The sequence below is a fragment of the Epithele typhae genome (genome assembly GCF_022376455.1).
Source record: "Epithele typhae strain CBS 203.58 chromosome Unknown BXZ73scaffold_77, whole genome shotgun sequence".
Classification (NCBI taxonomy): Eukaryota; Fungi; Basidiomycota; class Agaricomycetes; order Polyporales; family Epitheliaceae; genus Epithele; species Epithele typhae.
This window is the reverse complement of record NW_025954268.1, coordinates 120,051-133,480: the sequence shown is the minus strand read 5'-3', so window position 1 is coordinate 133,480 and position 13,430 is coordinate 120,051. Positions and strand designations below refer to the sequence as shown.

At 62.9% G+C, this 13,430-nt stretch overlaps 4 protein-coding genes across 4 annotated transcripts; all 4 read right to left on the bottom strand.

Moving 5' to 3' along the window:
* Positions 1-38: 38 nt before the first annotated feature.
* On the bottom strand, positions 39-2,420 carry BXZ73DRAFT_54204 (uncharacterized protein; the record flags this gene model as incomplete). Its single annotated transcript, XM_048021128.1, has 10 exons — positions 39-247; positions 311-660; positions 722-855; positions 914-1,128; positions 1,181-1,378; positions 1,433-1,523; positions 1,576-1,881; positions 1,930-2,089; positions 2,145-2,187; positions 2,243-2,420. 10 exons carry the CDS (start codon positions 2,418-2,420, stop codon positions 39-41), a joined length of 1,884 nt encoding a protein of 627 aa, XP_047873033.1.
* Positions 2,421-4,224: 1,804 nt separating this feature from the next.
* On the bottom strand, positions 4,225-7,583 carry BXZ73DRAFT_81315 (uncharacterized protein; the record flags this gene model as incomplete). Its single annotated transcript, XM_048023482.1, has 5 exons — positions 4,225-4,956; positions 5,011-5,649; positions 5,901-6,036; positions 6,192-6,676; positions 6,762-7,583. 5 exons carry the CDS (start codon positions 7,581-7,583, stop codon positions 4,225-4,227), a joined length of 2,814 nt encoding a protein of 937 aa, XP_047873032.1.
* Positions 7,584-8,572: 989 nt separating this feature from the next.
* Positions 8,573-9,364, bottom strand: BXZ73DRAFT_106136 (ubiquitin-like protein; the record flags this gene model as incomplete). The annotated part of the gene is made up of 5 exons (XM_048016515.1): positions 8,573-8,604; positions 8,672-8,695; positions 8,786-8,853; positions 9,046-9,158; positions 9,290-9,364. The coding sequence occupies 5 exons, from the start codon at positions 9,362-9,364 to the stop codon at positions 8,573-8,575; spliced, it is 312 nt and encodes a 103-aa protein (XP_047873031.1).
* A 418-nt stretch (positions 9,365-9,782) lies between these two features.
* BXZ73DRAFT_54222 (uncharacterized protein) lies at positions 9,783-13,287 on the bottom strand (the record flags this gene model as incomplete). The annotated part of the gene is made up of 4 exons (XM_048021133.1): positions 9,783-10,175; positions 10,296-12,315; positions 12,465-12,803; positions 12,983-13,287. 4 exons carry the CDS (start codon positions 13,285-13,287, stop codon positions 9,783-9,785), a joined length of 3,057 nt encoding a protein of 1,018 aa, XP_047873030.1.
* Positions 13,288-13,430: the final 143 nt, after the last annotated feature.

Genomic DNA, 13,430 nt, shown 5'->3' with positions numbered 1-13,430 from the left:
TGCTCCCCGTGCCGTCCCTTCCGCCTTGCCTCCACCGCTCACGAAGTCTGCTTCGCCAGCTGCGCGACCTTGGCCTTGATCGCCTCGTCCGACGTCTCGCTCTCGTCCCGGATCGCGATCTCCTTCTTCTCAACCGCGTTGTGCTGCGTCCCGAGGTAGAAGTCCGACGTCATCAGCCCCGCCGCGATCGGCACGATCGTCGTCACCAGCGCGGCGATGAGCAGCGGGCGCATCGCCCCGTTGTACGCTGTGCCCATCGTCAGCACGCCACCCGACCGCGTTCGTTCACTCCACCACCGGCGCGACGCACCTTCGACGATGAGCTCGTGCTCGGGGACGTCCCGCGCGACGACGATGCTCCCGAAGATCTCCGCGATCTCCGTGCTGTTGTACGTCGCCCCGAGGCGCTCGGTCAGGCCCTTCGGCACCAGGTCGTTCCACACCGCGGCGCTGATCGCGGACCCGATGCTGCCCCCGATGCTCGTCCAGAGGGAGAGGATGGCGGAGGCGAGCGCCATGTCCTGGTGCGGGACCGAGGCCTGGACGGCGACCTGGGAGCCGACGACGGAGAAGGCGCCGCCGAGGCAGGCGACGAACTGGCCCATCACGAGCACCGCCGTCGAGCGGTTCTTGAGCGTGTAGAACTGGATGCCCTGGCCGCTAGGTGCGAGACGCGGGGTCAGAGACGGGCGCGAGGAGAACGGGGAGGGTAGAGGCGCACATGGCACGGATGCAGAGGCCGGAGAGCTGGAGGTACTTGTAGCGGTGGGTGTAGCGCTGGATGGCGCCTGCGACGATACCGAAGAAGCAGAGCACGAGGGTCTGGGTGTAACCCCAGTATGTGTAGGTCGACAGCTGAGAGCGACTTCAGTCGGCGCGGATACGGACACATAAATACACATGTTCGACTCACAGACCAGTCGTCCTTGATCACGTACACCCACGAGTAGAAGTAAGTGCCGGAAAGGTATCCAGAGAGGTAGTAGAAGAAGTCGATGATGACGGAGCAGATCAACGAGCGGTTCCAGATGCGCCGAGGCATGATCGGGTGCGCGGCGAACTTCCACTCCCAAACTGCGGTGGCAATCATGAGGACCACGGCTACGACGAACATAGCGATCAAGGAGGCTGCGAGAATGTCAGCAATACGACGTTGATGCAAACACGGACATGGACTCACGGTTCGAAAAGCCTCCTTTCGCGGTGGTATACAACGTGAAGGGAAGGAGGAGCATGGCGAATGAGAAGCCGATGAGGAGCAGGCCCAAGCCATCGATGAGTTTCCAGGCGTCGATGACGGTCTCAATCACTGTCTTTGTCCCCTTCTCACCCTTCATGGTCTTGCGGCGAACGTTCCCAGAAGCGGCGAGAGACAATGCTGAACGGAAGGTGGGTTGATAGAGGAAAAAGAGGCAGGACTGCCATTACTAACCTCCAAGCTTCTTCGCTCTCCTGTCTCCCCAGAACAGCACAAGGAGCGCAGGGGTGATGCAAACGGGGACAAGGATGGCGAACATGCCAAACTGGAAAATCTTGTGAGATAGGATTGACGGACAAGATTGGACCGACACCCACACCCCAGCGCCAGCCGTTGAGCGTATTCGCCGAAATACCGGTGGTGATGTATGTTGAGATCCACACATTGAGCAGCCACGGCACCGAACTGCATATCGCGCTGATGAAACCGCGCCATTGCAGCGAAGTGATGTCCGCGATGAGGATGCCGGTGAGGAAGTCCAATCCCGTGCTACCTGGTGTGTAGATGATCTCCCCGGCGGCGACAGCGTTGACGGAGTTTGACGACGCGACGATGATGTAGCCCAGTGTGAAAAGCGCCACGGAGAGGGACAGCGCAAGTGGGCGCGAAGCGAGGTTCGCAAGCTGCGCGCCGAATCAGAGACAATAAATGAGAGCAAGGATCATGCGCACCTTGGCTAGGAAAGGCTTCGACACACCGCTCATGATGGCAGTCGCGACGGAGATGGTGCCAAGGATGGTGTGTTCCGAGTAGGAGGAAGTGGCATACTGTACGTACGTGTACGTCGTTCCGCTCGCAAGAGCATACACGTAGAAGATGAGGACGATTGAGCTGCATGAGGACTTGTTAAGCCGCACGAGAAGGAGGAGGAATCCGCGTCGCGTACATCCAGAGGAGCCAAAGCTTCCAGCCCTTGCCGAAGACGATATCTACGCCGCAACGGTTGAGGAATGGGCGACGAAAGAGTTGGGATTGGACACGCACATAGAGCCTCTATCTTCGTGACACCTTCGTCTTGCTCCCGTAGAGCCTCGTCGCCAACCGCGCCGCCCTTCTCGTTCAGGCTACCGCGTTCCGGGTCGTGGACGCCAGACTTGATGTCTTCGTCCTCCGACGCGTGACTCGCGCGGTCCAAAGGCTTTGAGTGAACGAGATCGACCATGGCTACAGCTTTCTGGATCCTTGTGTCTCCAGAGGACGCACCGAACGGGGAGTGGTCAGAGGCGGAGGCGGAGGGGGGGAACGCGAGGGTCGACCATCTTATCAGACAAGGGCAGCTTATATCTGATAATCTGCAGGTCCGAAACTCGGCAAACGGGCGTGCCTTGAGGTCGAGGGACTAGAGCACCGTGGGGATTCTCCGAAGATGAAACATGCCCTTGCTACATCTCAAGATCTCAGGACTCAGGACTCGGCCAAGCCCACTGCGTGCCAAGAGATATGCACTTACGGGGTTCTGGTCGAATGGTGGAGAACGCAGGATGCCATCCCGAGCGCATACATTCACGTTGAAAAACTTCAATCCTGAGTGGAAAAGTCGTTTGGAACAAATCACACCGGTGAGCGAGAAGGTACTCACCAGGACTGGTCCCGGCTCGTCGGGTTTGTGTGGCGGGGGCGGCCGGTGGACGGAATAGCAGTAGCACCAATCTTGCAGGTCAGGCCACGCGAGAGGATGTTCCTGGCCAGTTCGGAGCGCAAAGACCGAGTGCGGGTAAATTTTGAAGCTTCGAACGCAGCTCCAAGACCACAACGAGGGTGTGACGGAGGCCCGGTCATGTTTTCCGTAGCTTGATAGAACGTGTGTAGAAAGGCTCCAATACAGTCATGTTCTCGATTTGAGGCGCATGTATAGAGTGAAGGATTGCCATGAAGAAGTGGAAGTGGAGGTTGAGTGGAGGAGAAAGGGAAGACGCGCCGACTCAGGAAGATCGACGCCGAGTCTAGTTTGAGACTGATCAATCTTATCAGATATTACATGGCCAGTTTGTTCCCGGCCACTCACCTCAGCGGCAGGCTCGCGCACCTCGTCCTGGCAAGATCCCGAATCATGGCTGCACACGAAGTCGATATCCGTCGCTCACCTTCAGAGACGATTTTTATTTCTGCAGTGTGTCCCTGGGTCCCGAGAAGCATGCAAGCGAAAAGGTATATTCTTCCTGCTGTGATGACATAAGCAGTTCGCCACGTTACGATACCCACGCAGGACGTGGGCTCGATCGTGTCTTCTCATCCCTTACCGCGATGAGAGTCACCTTAGAGCACATGGGCAGCAACTACGAGCCCTACGTCGTCCTTGAGGTCTACGACGTCGACACGATTCGTGAGGTCAAGGAGAAGCTTCAACAAGCATCCTTGGTTTTCCGGTGAGCCTTCCCTCGCGCTCTATCCCGCATTTGTCCTCGCCGTCACTCACTCGAACTACAGGGGAGTGCCTTCGGAGCGCATTGCCCTCATCATTCCGAAAAGCCAGGTTGGCTGGAAGGGTTACCACAACGACGAGAAAGCGGACGCCCCACACGTCTTCCGAGGCAAAGACGGCGACGCTACCATGCTCTCCCAGTATGAGGTCCGCGACGGCCATGTTTTCAAGGCGTTCATCACCCCAGCTCCGTTTTCTTGACTTGCGGAGCTGTGACTCGTAGCGCGATCAGATATCCCGCGTCAGACTATGAACTGTATATCAAGGCTTCGAATAAGGGACTCTGACTGGTGCCGGTGCGTGGTCTGCATGCTCGATCCCTGTGATTGCTATCCTCGTTGACTCAAGAGCTTCTTATAGCATGTAATATAATCCATATCGGATGGACTAGACATTTTTTCAGGTTCGCGCCGCATAGGTCGACGCACTCTTCGGCCCAGAGTAATGCGCATGACGACGACTGTGTGCAAGTTGAGTCGATCTTCAGATTGGTGGCATAACGTTCATAGATTCATGATCATGGCAAACATGCACGGCCATAGTGTCATAACGCGTCCACACAACCCTCGATCCCTTCACCGACCCTCCCCTCCTTCTGCACGCACTGCTTGTCCTTCGCCCTCCACTCCTCCTGCGTCTCCACTGGCAGCCACGCACACTCGCCCGCCTTCGGGAATTGAGTTTTGATCTCGTGCAGCCTCCTCACGCTGTGGATGAGCTTCTCCACCTCCAACTCATGCCCATCCCTCTTCACCAGCCTCCCCCCGTCCGGGCCCTCCTGGATCGCCTCCTCTGCGCTCATGACCTCCAGACCGGGCGCCCACGCCTCCTCGTATCCCTCGACTTTGAAGGCCTGCACCTCCCCGACGAGCACCTGCATCCCCCCGGGACCCGGGTCCTCGACCTTGACGACCACTGGCGAGGAGTACCCCCGCTTCGAGCCCGAGCGCGCGGCGTCTTTCTCGGCACGGGTGGGGGCGTCGAACGGCTCCGCACGCGCTGCGTCTGCCGCTGCAGGCACACTTGCCCACCGAGCCCGCCGCGGCGGCGGCCCGGCCCGGTCGACGCATGTGAAGACCGACAGCGATGACGACGGCCATCCGGCGCGCGGCGCGCACGTCGTGCGTGACGTAGACCTGGCCACACTCTCCTGCTCCTGCGCGTGCGCGGCTCGGGGGCCACGCGGGGCGGCCTGGAGATGCGTCGCGTGCGCCGGTGCAGCCGCCCCGCCCTCGTGCGCCGACGCCCTCTCGCCGCGCGGCGGCGTGTCCTCTCTCTGCCGGTCTTGGTCAACCTCAAGACGTCGTGCACAAAGGGGGAAGGGACGTACCAGCTGCGTCTCAGCGTAGTAGTAACTGCGCAGGCCCTCCCGGATCCTCAGCGGGAACAGGTGCGACATCGGTGGCGGCGGCGGCGGCGGGCACGACCTCCGCGCGGACGCGGTTGGCGGCGGGAGGTATAGCCTGCCCGTGTCCTCCCCGGCGTCGGTGAGGACGGCGAACAGGGACGTGCTCGCGCTGGGCGTCGTCGTCGCGGGCGCGGTCGCGGCTCTTGGAGGCGGCGCGGTTCGATCGTGGCCGGGGGTGGGGAGGGGGTGGTCGTGTGGTGGGTGGCGGTGGCGGCGGCCAATGTGCAGGCGCTTCACCCGGTGCGCGAGCTGCGATGTTGCGTTGTCCGGAGCAGGCGGGAGTGCGTCGGGGACGGAGAGCTGGGCGCCTCGAGTGGCGTGGGTGGACTTGTGCTTGCGATCGCCGTGCGTCGCGTGGTATGGACGGTGGACGACCATGACGGGATGAAAGGCGGGCGAAGGGGAGACGCGGCAGGTGTATGTGGGTTTGAACCGGGACGCGGGCTCGAAGGCGGGGATTAATACGGTGCGTCGTAGAGGAGGTGCACTGGTCTTGTGCCGAATCGGGCGAGAAACGGTTCTGGAGTACACGGATTTGGATTTGTGTGTCCACTCCATCAGCTGAGCGCGCACGCATTGGGAAGGAGGTGGCAGAGTAAGGAAAGGGCATGGCTTGCGGCGGTGCTTCTATCGCGTATCAGCCTGGACGGAGTGGATGAGTCGATAGGCCGCAAAGACCGCACTGCTGCAAGAAGCTGGCAGCAGGCCTTGTCGTCCCGAGTCACAGCCACTGCCCCCACCCCCCGAGCTCGTGTGGCAGTCCTACGGAGGATGAGTGAACATTCAACAGACAATCCAGTCCCCACTCGCACCGCGGGATCCGCCTGCACCGCGAGTGCGAGTGTGTTGGCACTGACTCCGCTTTGTGTGCTACCATTTCCGGGAACCTTGTACAAGGCGCCTCGAGGCGTTTCCGAATCATCGAGCGCTAGCGATGCTGACTCCGTACTAGACCAAGGCAAGCAACTGGGACGGTCTCCGACTCTTCGCAGTCCACCTTCACCCCTGCCGCCCCTGCCCCTTCCCCTCGCTCCCCCCTTCCATCTTCGTCGCCTTCGCCTTCGCCTTCGCCTTCGCCTCTGCCCCTACCCTCACCGCCCTACAACTCCTCCTCTAACTCCTCCTCCGAACCAGTCAACTCCTCCTTCAGATCCCCAATCGCACTAAACACGCCCATCCCCGGCAAGAGCCGCTCGACCTCCCGCGCCGTGATCCGCCCCGGCCGCCCGTCCGGCCGCACGTGGAACGACCCGTGCCTGTACCACTCGAACATCTCCGCCGAAACCGATCGCCCGACGACCCTCGGTGCTCGACGACGGCGAGGCGCTGTGGGTGCAGGTGCGGGCGCGGGTGCAGGCGCGCCAGTCGCGGTCTGCACGCGCGTGCGCCAGGCGAGGATGGCGGCGAGACCCGAGGCCGAGAGCTGAGCCGTGCGCACGGGCGCTGGGGCATCCCAGTGGGCGCGGGGCGGGCCTACGAGAGCCGGCGCAGGGTGCGTCGGCGCGCGGATTGCCCACCACTCTTGAGCTTGAGCACGGGCGAGGTCGTCGGCGCGGGGCTCGTAGGCATACACGTGCACGTGACGGTCCTGCGCGGCGGAGATGGTGGCCCAGCACAGCGGTCCCAGTCAACATTGCAAGCCCGTCGCACGATGAGGGCGCAGAACGACGTACCAGATGTCCGGGCCCACCGGGGCGTAGGATCCATGGCGGCGGGTGAGCCGCCCTGACGGATGGGAAGAAGGTCGGCCAGGCGCTCAATTCCACAGTGCGCGCAGGGGGGCTCGGGGATTCGAACGGGACCGGCACGGGGAGCGGTATGGGGCTGAGCAGCGCAGTGGGGCCGTCGGCGAGCGTTTCCTCGACCTCCTCGGCCTTGACGGTGAGCACCCCCTGTGCGGTGCGGTCGAGGGCGTCGTGGGTCGGTGGCTCCGGGTCACTGTTCTTGTCGTTGTCGTTGTCGTTGTTGTCGCCATTATGACCATCCTCTCGAACGTCGTTCTCCTCGGCGCACCCGAGCTCCCGCTTGATCGCCCCGTCCCCCTCCGCCTCGTCCCCCTCCGCCGCGGCCACCGGGGCCTCGGTCGCCGCCACGCGAGCCCTCACTTCCACACTCGCGACCGCGACCGCCCCGCCCCGCGCCCGGCCGCCCGCGCCCGACGAGCCAAACGACCAGCTCCGTGACGCCAACACACGGCGCCGCGGCGCCGGCCCCGCGCCCCGGTTCGCCCGCCGCGACGGCGTGAGCGACTGCGGCCCGCGGCCACTCGTGCCCAGCGGCAGGTAGACCTGTCGAGTGCGCTGCGACGGCCGCGGCTCGCCGGACGGGCCCGCGCGGCGCTTCGCGGCGTGCTGGGGGGCCCCCTTGTCGTCGTCGTCGTTCTCCTCTGATGTGTCTTCGGGGCTCCTGCGTCGCTTGCGGTCGCCGTTGCTGGGCGGGGTGGGCGTGCGCCCGGTCGGACCCCGTCCTGCGACGAGAACGGATTGGAGGTCCATGGCGGTGTTGTGACGATGGTGCGAGCGAGCGCGTAAGGAGAGAAGGGTGTGAGTAGAGACAGTGTGTGCAGGACCCCGAGGGACCAGTGCCGCTTTCGATGTGCGGTTAAGTACGCGCGTGAGGTGTGTATGGTGCCTCTCTCTTGTGCCCCGAGAGTCGCGAAGATGTTAGGGCACTCCATGTCATCGATTATTGTCAAACGCGACACCAAGTGTGCGCAGCAGAGCTTCCCTGTGCGAGCTAGGCAACAGAAGAGCACGAAAAAAGGATGAGCTGTCAACTCGGTGCGAGGTTAAGATCGCATAGACCGAGTCCCGGACGAATCTGGTACCAAGAAGCCTGGCGTCGCGTGAACTAGTGTGTGCATAGTCGCTCTGGTGGACCAACGAAGCCAGGACTGCAGCCCGACGGTTCTAATCGTCTCCAGAGGCCCAATTGTGCATCACAGCCACCTCAACTAGCTTCGGGGGCACCAGGACACACACCGGATACACATTGTAACCATATGCGACATCTTTGGCCAATTGTCCATACTTCGACAATGATATCAGGGCCATGAGACGTGGATGCGGCACTCGGTGTTTATACGTTTGGACGCACACGACTGCCGCTCCCACGCCCTCGGGCTGGATATCACAAAAGCGCGATGACGCACCGACCGACGCTCCCTTCCTGCCCGAAGGGGAGCAAGGGAGCCTCAGGCGCACCGACCACATCCCCAAGAGAAGGCGCACACCCAGCCCACCCACGGAGAGCATCAGCTGACGCATGCATCATCCATCGATGACCGTGGGGGCGCACACCACAGGGTCACAGGCGAAGGGACCAGAAACGGGCGGGGAGAAGCGGATGGATACATTCAGTATTACTTCACGTACGACGACAGGACGACAGGACGAGGATGGCGGGCGAGACGAGAGGGTGGTTGCAGACGACGGTCTAGGGCTCGGGGGGGAACGATACGCGGGACGGGGGCGCGGGTCTGGGCTCACGGGCCCGATGGCGAAGAGCCGCCGACCTCTGCGTGCAGATCGAGGCGCACAGTCAGCATGCGTGCACGGTAGACGGCGAGGAGAGAGGTGCGTACGCTCGACCATAACGTCGATGGTGTCTGGGAGGGCACAGGATGGGCAGTTGAGCGTCTGCGTCGGGAAACAGGGGGCCCCTGGCACGCGCGAGAGGCGGAGACAATTGGACGCACCGTTGTCCTCCATCTCGAGCGACGACGGCGTGTCGTCGTCGCTTATCCTGTTCCCGTCGTACAAAAACCTGCGGGGGGACGACCGGGGACGCGCATCGTCAGCAATCGCGCTCCCCGTTTTCTCGCCAAAGGCGGGCGATAATAAGCGCCGACGCTGCTGAGGCGCCGGGTATCTGCTCCCAGAAGTGATCCCAAAATCGCGGGACGAGGGATGGGGACGCGTAGGAGGCGATCGCGAGGGCAGACGAAGAGAGACGCACCGAATGCTGCTCACGTCCTTGCCGACTTTGCTCGCGTATGCAGCCTGGAGCTTGCTCAGCTTCGTATTTCTCTTGATCTTGAAGAAGACCTCTTCGCCCGTCTGCGTCGCTACCTGCGCACGCGTCCCCGTCGCGTCAGCCACGATGCGTCCCCGTGCCGCACCCACGACGTCACGAGCGGAGCGCGGCGGGCCACCCGCGGGCAGCCAGAGCGGAAGAAAGAGCGGGAGGGAGAGGCACACACCTTGATGTTGATGGGCGCGTTGGCGTCCTCCATCTTGGGCCCAGCGTCCTGGGAGCCGGGCTCATGGTCAGACATCGTGCGTGGGGGTGTGTGGCGTGAGCTGGGGGACGGCGGGGGTGGTGGTGCGCGAGCAAGGAGCAGATCCAACCGCGGTCGACGCCCCTCCCGTCCTCACGCTCCCTCATGGGCGTTTAAGGCTTACGTAAGTCGTCCGCTCCAAAGCGCTCCCCGACGGCCACCTTCCGACACTCGCGGAGGGTTGATGGAGACGGCGGACCAGATTACATTGTACCGTACATTACTTCGACCAAGACGGTGACACAGACTACAGGACGTGACCGTAGAATAAACGGACGCCAGAACATGGAATAATGAGAGCATGAAACCAGGCAAGAAAACCGAAGCCAACGGGTCTACTATATGCCAAGATTGAGAGCCAGAAAGAATGGCGCGCCCCCCGCGGGCGGATGCTCCCCTCTCCTCTCCCCTTCGCTCACCGCTCCGCTTTGCGCGAGAGCCGCGAGAGTAACCGCTTCGCCGCGCTGTACTCCGCGTCCTCGTCGCTCGAGTCCTCCCACACGTCCTTCGCGTAGCTCTCCTCGATCCGCGAGCCCCACCCGTTCCCGATCGCGTTGCCGTTGCCGTTCCCGTGCGTGCTCGCCGCCGGGTTCCTCTGCGGATGCGCCTTCGCCGGCGGCGCGGGACCTGGGTTCGCGTGCCCGTTCCCGTTCCCGTTCCCAGTCCCCTTGCCCTTCGCCGACCACGGCGCGTGCCGTGCGCTCGCCTCGTCCCCGTCGTCGTCGTCGAGCGCGGGCGGCGTCGTCGAGAACGTCGGCGGGAGCGACATCCGCACGCTCTTCCGCCTCCGCGGCGGCGCCTGCTCCTGCTCCTGGCTGCCCTGGTGCATGCTCGAGGACGACGCGGCGGACCCCGGCCCGACAGTGGACTCCTCCGTCGACTGCGAGACCTCGCTCCCGTTTTGGGCGTGGCTCGATGACGACGCGACCAAGGTGTTGGTGTTGATTGGCGGCGGCAGCGGGCGCGGCGGCGAAGGCGTCGGTGACGGGATATGCTGCGCGTCATTGTCTTCCTCCGGCGGCGAGGGCGTCGGCGGCGGCGGGGTCTCGGGCGCGTCCTCAAAGTCCTCGATCCCGGTGTCGTACGACGACACCGAGACGTCGCTCTCGCGCCGCTGCATCATCGCGAGCGGCGACAGACCGTGGTGGTTCTGTGCTCGGGGTTGGGGTGAGGCCGACATGAGGACGGGCGCGATGTTGATCGTCGTCGACGCCGCGAAGGGCACCGGCGACGGAGATGCGATAAGCGCCGGCCTGATGGTCGCCGTCGAATCTCCGTTGACGAGCGCAGGACGCGTGACCTGTGGCAGCGACGCCGGGGCGGGAGACGGTGTGCGGCTCGAGTTGCGCAGGGCAGATCGGAGCGGCATCTTGGGGAGCGCCTTCTGCGAGTTCTGGCTGCCATTTGGAGTCGACAGCGGAAGGGAGGGGGCGGAGATGGACCCGGCGAGCAGGAGCGAGTTGCGGTAGTTGCCCTCCTCGCCCTGAGGCGCGTTGTTCGGCCGTTCGCGGCGTTGAGATGGCGCGGGGGCTTCGTATGGCACACTCGGTACGACGGGGACCTCAGCCCAACTGTCTCGGATGTTGACGTTCACAGGGCCAGGAGCTTTGGGTACAACCAGCAGTCGGCTCGGGTCCTGCTTGAATGCGGCTTGTTTGTTCATAGATGAGAGGCCCTCAACGATGCTCATAAGACTTGGTTCGCCGCTAGTAAGCTTGAGGGGAGAAGAGCCGGCAGATATGGACGCAGATCGTCTGTGGCCTGACGACTGTCCGGAGGCGGGGGTGGGTTTGGGGTCGTAGGATGCAGTGCGCTTGCGTGGAGACGAGTTCTGGCGGCCCAGAGCGGCATGAGGGTGAGGGACAGTGGCCATTCTCGGTGGTGCGCTCGCGGCGCTCGCGATCGACTGCTTCGAGAGCGACGAGTTGCGAGAGAGCGCAGATCCCCCCTCGACAAACACAGCGGTGATAGCAGGTGCCTTCTTCAACCGCCCCGACGCCTCTGGTGCGCGCAGAGAGCTGCCCACGGGCTTCGACGCCGACCGCTGTCTCGTCCCGCTCTTCGCGCGAGCCTTGCTGATCGAATCCGTGACGGTGTCGCTAACGTAACCCTTTTCTATGTTTGCAACCATCTGGGACTTGGGTTGCGCCTGCACGGACGAACGCTTGGATGTGCGCTTCTTCAAACGACCTAGCTCTCCGCCGGTGGGAAACGTCGGTGACGTGAGGAGTATGGGTTGCGGGGACTCGGTGTGACGCGTGAAGTAGTGGGAGGGAGGTGGACCTTCGTCGTCGGAACTGTCGTCGCCGCGTCGCCGCAGGTTGCGGTCGATGCGAGATTGCCAACGTCCAGACGCCTTGGGCGGTGTGGTGGAACCCTCCGAGTCTTTGCGCGAGTACCCGCCGACATGGAAGAGCGCGGCGAGGCCGCCGAGCATGCCGCGTTTCTTCGGGGACTCGCGGACGGAGTAGGAGGAGGGGAGGTGCGGCTCGCTGGGAGAGGTTTTGGGCGCGCGGACGGAGAAAGATATTTGCTTTTGAGGCTGGGTGTTCGAGGACGTTTGGGGAGGTCTCGCGAGCGACGTCGAACTTGATCTTGACTTGCCGTTTTGGAAGCGCGGGTTCTCGTGGACCTCAACATTGGCCTCCTCCTCTTCTTCCTCACTACTCCCCCCTGCCTCCTCCACAATGGTTTCTGGCTGTGCCAATCCGTTCGGAACGGCATACTCAGAGATAGAATGAGCGGGTGGTATTTGGAGGGTATATGGTTTCGCAGGTGTGGGAAGCGTGGGCTGTGATGGGGCGAGCCATGTTGCATCCGCGAGGGTACCCGGCGGAGATGTGATGCCAATCTGTGATGCGGACTGAGAAGGCGCTATGGAGGAAACGTCAGAGCCGGGTTTCTCGAACCCAGGGAGGGGTTTGTGGAGATATGGGTGCATTGGAGGACTTCCTGTAGGGGTGTCAGCAAAGATCAGAGTGTTTCGAGACGCGACCAAAACACGGTAAACAACATCAAGCTCACCATGCTTACGCGCGGAAGTACTCCGATGCACGCATAGCTCGACAAGAAGAGCGAAACGAACGCAGCGAGAAACATACCGGGTGCATTTGGTGACGGCGCATCCAGCGTCTCGAGCGCACGCATCCCCTCCTTGCCCATCTCGCCCCACTTCCACCCACACTCGACCATCGCTCGGCAGCGCGCCTGGAGACCAGCGCGGATGGTGTGCGCCCGGAAGGCGTGCAGCTCCTGCTCCTTCGCGGCGAGGTGTGCCTCGCAAGCTTGAAGCTCTGCTTGGGCCACGGACAGTTTATGTCCTACTTGAACTTCCGGCTTGGAAACGCTCAGGGACGAACCTGACGGCGACCCGCCCCCCAGGATGGAGTCCCGTGTTGGTTTCTGCGACTTGGACGCCTTGATGAGCCGCGTCACCCTGACAGAGCGCAAGCAAAGCGCGTATATGCGCGGAGTTACGTTGCGATAGCGAGTGGGCGAGCAAGCACCGTGATATATGCGGGGGGACGAGAAGCGCAGTGAGCAGGCTGGTCGAGCGTGGCCGAGGATGCGCCGAGCGCAGGCAGGCGAGCCGTAGGGAAGGCACAAGGTGCTTACAGAATCTCGCGGTCGCGCATGATGTTGCCGACGTCCTCCTCCATGGCCCTGAGAGCCCGAAGTTGCTCCTGCCACCTATCGACGGCGGCGGCATACCCGCGAAGCGCGTCATCGGCACCGGCGAGGGCACCTGCAACGGCGATGATGACTTGAGAGGTGGGTGGGGCGGAGGCAGAGGCATAGGCGGAGAAGGAGGCGAGAGCGGACTGGGAATAGTCGAGGAGGATGGCAAGGTGCTTCGCGTAGTCCTTCTCGTGGCTGAGGAGGTTCGTGAGCAGCCGGGAGTCCGCTGGGCGGTGAACCATGCAGGCACGGTGGGCTGCGGCGGCCGTCGGGCAAGATGGAGAGGCGAACGGAGAGCAGGCTGAGGAGGGAACGTCGCTGGTCGGGCGCAACGGATGGTAAAGAGCGCTGTTGGAGCGGCTGCACGGCAACAGGAGCTGCGGCT